General features: G+C 64.9%; 3 protein-coding genes across 3 annotated transcripts in view; 1 reads left to right on the top strand and 2 right to left on the bottom strand.

Annotated features, from left to right (window-relative positions):
- On the bottom strand, positions 1-2,083 carry H696_02343 (hypothetical protein). Its single transcript, XM_009496243.1, has 5 exons — positions 1,916-2,083; positions 1,520-1,708; positions 1,148-1,380; positions 930-1,038; positions 1-793 (listed from the first exon to the last, which is right to left on the bottom strand). The coding sequence occupies exons 1-5, from the start codon at positions 2,027-2,029 to the stop codon at positions 131-133; spliced, it is 1,308 nt and encodes a 435-aa protein (XP_009494518.1). The 5' UTR covers positions 2,030-2,083; the 3' UTR covers positions 1-130.
- Positions 2,084-3,583: 1,500 nt separating this feature from the next.
- On the bottom strand, positions 3,584-4,934 carry H696_02342 (hypothetical protein). Its single transcript, XM_009496242.1, has 3 exons — positions 4,779-4,934; positions 4,371-4,626; positions 3,584-4,150 (listed from the first exon to the last, which is right to left on the bottom strand). The coding sequence occupies exons 1-3, from the start codon at positions 4,850-4,852 to the stop codon at positions 4,034-4,036; spliced, it is 447 nt and encodes a 148-aa protein (XP_009494517.1). The 5' UTR covers positions 4,853-4,934; the 3' UTR covers positions 3,584-4,033.
- A 2,871-nt stretch (positions 4,935-7,805) lies between these two features.
- H696_02341 (hypothetical protein) overlaps positions 7,806-8,365 on the top strand; it is a 1,825-nt gene continuing 1,265 nt past the window's right edge. Inside the window, exons 1-3 of the mRNA XM_009496241.1 lie at positions 7,806-7,880; positions 8,055-8,163; positions 8,252-8,337. Of these exons, the coding sequence (XP_009494516.1) occupies positions 7,869-7,880; positions 8,055-8,163; positions 8,252-8,337 (207 nt within the window). The 5' untranslated portion in view covers positions 7,806-7,868. The remainder of the gene's footprint in view (positions 7,881-8,054; positions 8,164-8,251; positions 8,338-8,365) is intronic.

Here is an 8,365-nt window from a genome sequence, read left to right as displayed (position 1 = left end):
GGATGGTCGGTAGATTGGGGAGGGAACATGCTGTAGATACAAGGGAGGGAAACCGGTGCAGGATGCACATACACAGAAATATGCGCACACACACACACACCATGTGCACCCGTGCGTGTGCCCCACACCATTAGTTGCTGCCATCCGTGGCGTTCCCATCAACATCGCCGGCGCTGGCCGCGGTATTACCATCGACATCACTGGTGTCTGAGGCATCGCCCACGGGGATGACATCGTCCGCCAGGACGATCACCGGTGGCGAACTGTCGCAATCTTCATGGTCGCTGGCGTCCGGTGACCCGGCGCTGGTGCCCGCGTCGGGCACAGCCACGCCATCGGGGGCGGCGGTGGCCTCCGCCTCCTGGGCAAGCTCGCTAAAGGGCAGCATGTGGACGCGCACCAGCATGGCCAGCTCCTGGGTGTGCGAAAGGAAGGGGAAGTTCCCGCCGCCGCGGATGTAAGCCGAACGGACTTCGCCGATCACCCCGTCGTTGGGCAGACTGGAGCCGGGCTGTATTCCGGCATCGGCGGCCGCGACAGCCGGATCCACATCCGGCGTCAGGGAGGCGAAGGCAGCCGTATAGCACTCGCGACACTCGTCGCGCAGTTGCGTGGAGACAGCCACCGCGTCGGAGTTGTCATCCTCGGCCTCCATGCTCTCGACCAGGGTCACGCGTCGGACCGCGCAACTCCGGTTCGTGTACGCCGCTCGGATGAGGGCCGGCGAGAGGGTCAACGAGATGGTGTTCAGGATGAGACGCGAGACAATGGTATCACGGCTCAGGGACTCGATCTATGCCGACAGAAGGGCAAAGCCAGCGCAGGGGCAAGGTGGAAGACGGTGAACAGCCAAGCATGAGAGAAGACGAGGAGAAGCGGCCGGAGCAGTGGGTGATGCGAAAGGGACGAATGCCGATCCATCCACGAACCTGATCAACCATGAAGTCAATGGAGTCGGCCAGTGCCGGCGGGAGCTCCTTCTGCGGAAGGTTGCGCAGGAGGATGCGCTTGAGGGCAAACTCCGGGGCCCAGTTGAAGCTGCAGGGCGGGAGGGGAGGGGGGGGGGGTGGAGGACGCGCGTTAGCGAGGAGGGAAGTTTGTAGACACGCGCCCGGGCGCACATATCATTGGGGCGGGTCAAACGCACAATCCCATGTACGGAGTGTTCATCGAAAAGAGACGCGTCGAGCAGAAGGAGTTGATGAGGACCAGCGAAAGAACGCGCTTGGCCCCCTGCGGGTGGACAAAGGCGAAGTGCTGGGCCAGGAAGCCGCCGAGCGCATTGCCCAAAATGTGGACCTGGTCGATGTCCAGTGACTCGAGGAACTTGTTCAATGAGTCGCCAAACTCAAAGTGCGAGTCAACCGGGGGATAGTCCACCTGCAATGGGTTCGGTCGGGGGGGGAGGGGGGGGGGGAGGAGGGAAGGTTCGCATCAGTCAGAAGGAACATCGGCCAGGCGGACAGGCGGCCAACGGGCCACTCGATGTGAGACAGGGGAAGGGACGGCTGCCACGCACGGCAATCACTCGAAACCCGCGCGCTGAGAGGGTGGACGCCAGACGGAAGAAGCTGGCCGCGGTACCACCGATGTGCGGGATGCACAACAGCGTCGGCATGCTCTTCAGCGAGATGTTGGAGGAGTTCAGAGGTTTGCAGTCGTAAAAGCCCCATTCGTAGCACTTGCCATATGCCACTTGGCAGATCTTCTGTTGATGCCCTCGAAGGAGGGGTATTCATTGACGTGTGCGTGCATGGGTGCCAACATGTGAGTGGGGCTATCTTTGGTGTGCCCTTGCAACGCGCACATGTGCGTGGATGCATGGGGGAGGGCGAAAGAGGGGAAATGATGCGGAGGGAGGGGAGAGGAACAGCCGGGAGGGGAGGAGGAGGGGGGGGGGGAACCGAAGTCGCACCTTTTGGTGGGCAACCAGTCGCCGGAAGGCCATGTAATCTGGCGACTGGGAGATCGGCACAAAAGTGGGACTACCCGGCGGCGGGGTAGCACGGCCAACAGAGGGCCCGCTCATCCTCGCGACTGACGGTGAGGGGAGAAAGGGGCGACGGATACACGGAGATGGCCCGGGGGGGGGGGGGGAGGGAAGAGGTATCTGTGGGAAGGCGAGGACGAGAGCAAGGGCGAGGGCAGGGACAGGGGCAAGAACGAGGGAGGATGAGGGGGAGAAGCTGGATGGCAAGATCGCTCCGCGCGCAGACGGAGACGTCTGGGCCGGAGGCTGTCACAAAAGGGTTCCCGGCCAAGGCCATTATCACCAGCGAGGGGATACTCCGTCGGCGCCCGCCTCCTCCTCCCCCCTCGTCGACTTTGGGGGCCCATTCGGGACATGCAACTGGGGGGGGGGGGGGGCAAGGCAGGTCGCGCCGCCCCCATTTCCCTTGTGGGGGATTGTTTTGAATTATGCCCGGAGAAATGTGCCATTCAGTCAGGTGCTACGCATTATCCGCGTGATCCCACAACGACGTTGTTGGCGGCCAACTTTCGCCGGGGAATTGCCATTCCGGGACAAATAGCGGTACCCCCTTTGGCCCTGGTGGTGGGCTACACGGTTCCCCCGTCCCTTGTCGCCCCTCTCCCGGTCGCTCTATCCTGCTCCGAGCTCTCTCAGTCTCCAATTGCAAGCGCATCTGAGCGAAATTTCCTGCCGCCCTCACTCCCCCCCCCCCCCCCCGACACACCCACCCACACGGTGGGCGAGGACAGGGGGGAAAGGGGGGCGGCCCCTGCTAGATGCGGTGCAACCCCCAGGGGAGTCGCAGACGACCCACAGGAGCATGTCGCTGATTGGTCGGCCGAGAAAAATGCTCCTCGGAGGCTACTCGGCACCGTGCGAAGGGCCCCCCATGCTGCTGCCCGTTGGCCTCTCGCCCCCGAGGAAGGGGTGAGCGTCCGAGGGCGAGAGTATACTGGCGACAAGGCTCCGACAAGCGCGAGCTCTCCTTCCCCCTCGCCCCCCCTGAGGCTGCCGCCCGTGTCCGGCCAACCCTCGGGCGACGGTCGACAATGGCGAAAAGTACGATCCAAGGATCCCTAGTGGCTCGGGCCGCTCAGGCGCACATACCTGCCCACACTCCTCACGTTTGTGGAACTTTCTCCGTGGTCGCCTCTGCCAGAGCAAGCTGTCCCTCTTTTGTGGGCGTGCGCATTTTCCAAGGGGGAAGGGAGTTCGCGGGAGGAAATACGGCTGCCGCAACTCCTCCTCCGCCCCCCTCATAATGAGCCCCCTGGTGCGAATGCACGCTAAACCCTCTTGCGCTGTACATTTTTCCCCCTCTTCCCGGGCCTCTGGGCGCGCAGGGGGTGTATGGCAGAGGGACAGGGGAACGGCAGACCTCCCCCCGTCCCCCCGGCAGGGATCAGGGCGACGGGACAAACACACGTCGGCCGGCCTCCCCCTTCGTAGCGTGTCCCCGTGTCCTGAAAAAAAAAAAACACGCAACGAAGAAAAGAACAGAGCGAGGGAGGAGAAGGAAGAGCACATCATGCGCGCGCGCGTGCGTGTGTGAACAGAAAAACAGAGTGCAGGAAGGAGACACGGGGGACAAACGTGCGGGGTGTTGTGCGGTGTTTGGAAAAGGACTGTATATTCTCGCAGGAAGGCGCGCACCCCCTGGGCTTGGTCCGCCGGCCTCTCTCTCTGCCTCGGCCCACCCTCACCTCACGCGCGTCCCCCCCCCAGGTAGGGGGAGGGCGCGCAGCAGGAGAGAGCGAGAGAGCGAGAAAGGGGAGGGAAGGAGAACAGAGGGATGCACATCATCCTGTGCGCAGCAGCGAGCATCGCCGCCTTGCATATGGAGGAGAAAGGAGGCAATGCACACTGAGGCCCTCCCCGCCGTCGCTGCCCAGCAGTGACGACGTCATGGGAGCCAAAAAAGGCACGCACATGCAGGCACGCGCGCGCGCGCGCGTGGGCAGAGAGCGGTGGGGAGTGTGCACACGCGCGAACGGTCGCGCGCGCACCTATGAGGCGCCCCGGGAGGGAAGCCCTGGTGTACCACACACACAGAGCGCGCGTTTAGTAGCCGGAGGCCTGGCGATCGTAGTTGGCACCCATGGCCTTCTTCAGCTGGGTGAGGATGTCGGACTCCTTGAGGTCGTGGACGTCATCAATGCCAATCTGGATGGAGAAGTCCTGTGGGTGAAGAAAATAGGGAGGCAGGAGAGGGGGGGAGAGAGAGGGGGGGAAGCCGCCGGGAGGGGGGGATTGTGTCAGCAGATGATTCCATGGGCACGAGGGGGAATGGGGACAAACGCGGGCAGGAAAGAGAGGAAGAGGGGGGACAAACAGCCCGGCGGGGAATGTGTGTGCGAAGAAGAAGAAGAAGAAGAAGCAACCGGGGGCAGGAACGGACCTTGATGTGGGTCTTGAGGTCGGCCTGGTGGATGGAGACACGAGCCTTGCGGAGGACGCGGCAGCTGGGGCCAGTGTAAGAAACGAAGACGAACTTGGCGCGCTTGCTCAGCTCGTCGTTGCCGACGGTGAAGCGGAGGAAGCCGTAGCCGGCATCGACCTTGGCGAGGGCAGCCTTGAACTCCTCGAGGCCACCGGAGCCGGAGTCAGCAACGACGATGGTGTTGCTGGTGTCGTCGGAGTAGGCGAACAGGGCCCTGAGCACGGGGAAAAGATGGGGGAGAGGGTTCGGGAGACCGGGGGGAAGGGGAGGAGGCGGGGGGAGGGGGGGGGGGGCTTGTGTCAGGAGAGGGGAAGGGAGGGGGAGAGCAGGCAAGGGGGGAATGTCACCACTTCGCGGCGGGCGTACCAGTTGGTGTCGGTGTTGTCGTTGCGGACGTCGGCGTAAGCCTCGGGGATGCGGGAGTCGGAAACGTCGGCCATGGTGGAGAAAGTCGAGGTCTGTCCTAGGGGAGCGAGCACAGGCAGGCAAGTTCTAAAAACAAAACGCGAGATGACCGCCCCGTCTCCCGGGACCCGCCGCCCGGCGCCGGCCCTTATTTATGTGCTCCCGCCCGGGGCCTCCGGCCGGGTCGCACACCCGCGCACCGACACACACCTGCGCCTGTTTGGGGCGGCGGGGGGCGGCGGGGGGGCGGGTCGCGCTCACCGCCGCGGGTGCCCTCCGGCGCACCCCTGCACCCCGCCCAGGCACGGCCTCCGCCTGGCCCAGCTCACCCCCTCCTCCCGGCACCCGACGGGCACTCCGCCTGGAACCCGCGCAGGCATGCAGGCAAGCACGCCGGGGGGGGGGGGGGGTGGAGCACTTCCAAGGAAGTCTCCAGCGGGGCTCTCAGGCACCCGGGCCGCCCGTTGGACCACCCTCGGGCAGGAGAACCTAACACAGGCGCACCACCGCGGGGAACCCCCCCCACCCCTGGGAGGGGCGAGCGCAGCCCCCCCACCTCCCCCAGCGACCGCAGGGACATACGCACCTGACATGCGCGTAGGTGCGCCCGAGCTCGACACACACGCACACGCACACGCACACGCACACACACCAGTGGCCGCATACCTAAACGCACTCCGGGGGCAAGGGGAGGGCGGCTTGTTCCGGCAACGGAGCGCGTCTCGGCCCGGGCCCCGCCCGTCCTCCCGGCCCGCCTGGGACCGACCTATGGTCGGCACTGACGCCGGAAGGGAAGCCCACATCGCTCACCACGGACGGGGCGACGAGTGGTGGCAGGGGGCTCACACGCCCAGAGAGGCGGGTACTGGCTGCTTCCGTTGTCGGCTCGCACCGTCCCAGCTCGGCGGGGCGCGCCAGCCGCGCCAGAGGAAGGGAGGCGACAACCACACACACACGCACCCCCCCCCCCCCCCCAACAATAACAAAAGGGGATTTGGGGGCCGGGAGCTGACCCCCAGCACCTCCGCCCCCCGCCCCCCCTATGCGCCGCCTCCTCCCAGCCAGGGAAGGGCCAGTTCGTACGGGTGAGCGCACGCAGAGGCGCACACGCACACACGGTCGTCACCTCACGCCGGGACCTGCCGGCACAATACCTCCGCCTGGCCTGTGCGGGCCGGTGTGTGCCCTGCTCATGGGACTTGGCTAACCTAGTTCGTTCATGGAAAAGGAAGGTGCCAGAGAGCGAGGCGACTACGGCTCGAGGGGGGAGGGGACGAGGGCAGTCCGGGGACCTTCTCCAGCCTGCGCTCTCTAGCCCAAGCATGAGCAGCCGGCACACACGCGCGCGCGCGCGCGCGAAATGCAGGCAGAAGGGCGCGGCTCTAGTTTCACAGCCGGCGACCGGCGGACGACACGCACCTGTAATTCCGGAATTCCTCTTCCCCTCGGGCGCGAAAGCCCAGCCGCCGAGGTGCCCCAACCCCTCGGGCCTCCTTTGAGAGGAGGTGCCCCTCGGGCACGGGGCCTGACCCCGCTCCTGTCTCTACCCCCCCCCCCAGCCACCTGCTTCACATCCCGGGAGGGGGGGGGGGAGGACAGCCACCGGCGCGGAGGGCAAAGAGGAGAAAGACACTGTAACCCGCACGCGCCAATGCAAAAGGCGACACCGGTGAGAGCGGAAAACACCGGAGGAATGCCACCTGGCCGGAACACCGCTCGCAGGCAGAGCCCAATATTGGAAGGCGACATTGCTCCCGGGTCCCCCACCCGCTCCAGGGCGGCGCCCCCTCTCGCGGAGCCGCTGCCTAATGTTGAGGGGCGCCCCCCCCCCCCCCACCCAAGCTCAGCAAGCCAGGCACCGGCCACGGGGAAACCATAACCGGAAAGGCACAAAGCGCTGCCCTCGCGGGCGGGCGACCCCGCGGCGCGGAATGAGGCCTATTACCAGGGCACCATGGGAAATGGCCGCTTGGTGCGCGCACCTCCCCGCACGATTGGGACCGCGGAAAGCGCCCACCGCAATATTCGCCGCGGGTCTGTGTGTGTGAGTGTGTGCGCGCCTGCGCTTGTGTGGCGTGCCCGAGAGGGGGGCGGGGGAGGGGGGAGAAGGCTCATGGGAGGAGATGAGACCCGACCGCCCGGCAACCAACCGGGAGAAGCCACCGAGCAGGGCGGAAAATAGCTGATTAAAAATAAGCCCATTCTAGCCTCTTGTGTCGCTACTCTCCCAGACACCTGCACCTGCACGGGCGCTTGCCCACATCCGAGAATACCGCCAAAGCTACACAGTGGCCCCCAGTATGCCGCGCCGGCCGGGGGAGAACGCAAGGCGAACACACCTTTGGCCGTTTCCAGCCCGCGCCCTCCCGGTCCCCCGGGGACACAGGCGGTTTTCCGCTCTTCTCGACGTCGTGCAGGCCCGGGGCAGGGCGGCCCCGCGAGGAACAGGGGGGCCCAAACAATTTTCGCTAGGGTTGAGGCCATGTCCCTCCTCCTCGGCTTGCTCCCGGGCGCTCAGGGTGACACAAGCCCGTTGACCCGAGGACGCACGGACAAGATGCAAACGCCCCTAGTCCTTTGGTATCTATTCTCTCTCTGCCACCCCTTCCGCTGGTGTATGCCGCCTCCCCCGCTCTTTTGCTCCAATATGGCTCAGCCCTCCGGGAAAAGCGTCCCCTGATGGAATGTTCCTTTTGATCTGCCGTTCAGGTGCTCCCGCTGACCTGCGCGCGCCCCCCCCCCCTGAGAGTGTCGGGGGAATGAGGGCTCAGTGGGCGCCGAGAGGTCGCTCAGCGGCCCTGTTGGATGAAAAGTTCCGAAGACTGACCCGCGCGTGATCCGACATCGAACACCACATGCCCCACACAACGGAGGGCACGGCCCATGCGGAATATGGTCACATGGATGTATTTTCATCCAAGGCCCGGCCTCTTCATGAGGCAGCCATGTGGTGGCCCAATGCGTGTCGCCATTTTGGCCCTCATCCCCCCCCCCGCGGCTTTCCTCCTCCCTTGGTGTCTCCCGCTCCCCCTTCCCCCGATCCACTCCACCATGTCTGACTCCGTGAGTTTCTCCTTCCCCCCCCCCTCCCCTCGCCCAGCATCTGCCTCTCCAGTCTTTCCCCCTGCATCTCTTCCCAGTTCTCCTCGCCTTTCTCCTTCCTCACCCTTTTTCCTCTCCCCCCTCTTCCCCCGGCCTTCCCCATACGCGCGCGAACCAAAAAAAAAAAAAAAAAAGGTTGAGCTTGGCTCTCGCATCCTCAACCAGATCGAGTTCTACTTCAGCGACAACAATGTTGTTCGCGATCGCTTCATGCGCACCAAGATCGAGGAGTCTGAGAACGGCTGTGCGTTCTCCTCCTCTCGGTTGGCTTCCCCTGGTCCACTCCTCCCTTCTCACACTCCCGTCTCTCCGCCTTCCCATCCACCGTCCAGGGGTTCCCCTTGCGCTGCTTGCCTCCTTCAAGCGCATTTCCTCCATGTCCACCGACCTGGAGCTGATTGCCGATGCCGTCTCCAAGGTACCACCCAGGCAATCTGCCCCCTTCT

The sequence above is a fragment of the Fonticula alba genome (assembly GCF_000388065.1).
Source record: "Fonticula alba strain ATCC 38817 unplaced genomic scaffold supercont2.3, whole genome shotgun sequence".
Taxonomy (NCBI): Eukaryota; order Rotosphaerida; family Fonticulaceae; genus Fonticula; species Fonticula alba.
Note: the sequence above shows the minus strand (reverse complement) of the source record. Positions and strands in the feature narration are given on the sequence as shown.

Excerpts from the sequence above, each read along its gene's own strand:
- H696_02343 (XM_009496243.1), bottom strand. The coding sequence starts at position 2,029 with ATGAGCGGGCCCTCTGTTGGCCGTGCTACCCCGCCGCCGGGTAGTCCC. Across the intron at positions 1,381-1,519 it reads GCGGGTTTCGAGTGATTGCC|GTGGACTATCCCCCGGTTGA; the intron begins GTGCGTGGCAGC and ends AACCCATTGCAG. Across the intron at positions 794-929 it reads TTGACTTCATGGTTGATCAG|ATCGAGTCCCTGAGCCGTGA; the intron begins GTTCGTGGATGG and ends CTGTCGGCATAG.
- H696_02342 (XM_009496242.1), bottom strand. The coding sequence starts at position 4,852 with ATGGCCGACGTTTCCGACTCCCGCATCCCCGAGGCTTACGCCGACGTC. Across the intron at positions 4,627-4,778 it reads GACAACACCGACACCAACTG|GGCCCTGTTCGCCTACTCCG; the intron begins GTACGCCCGCCG and ends CCCCGTGCTCAG. Across the intron at positions 4,151-4,370 it reads ACCTCAAGACCCACATCAAG|GACTTCTCCATCCAGATTGG; the intron begins GTCCGTTCCTGC and ends CTTCACCCACAG.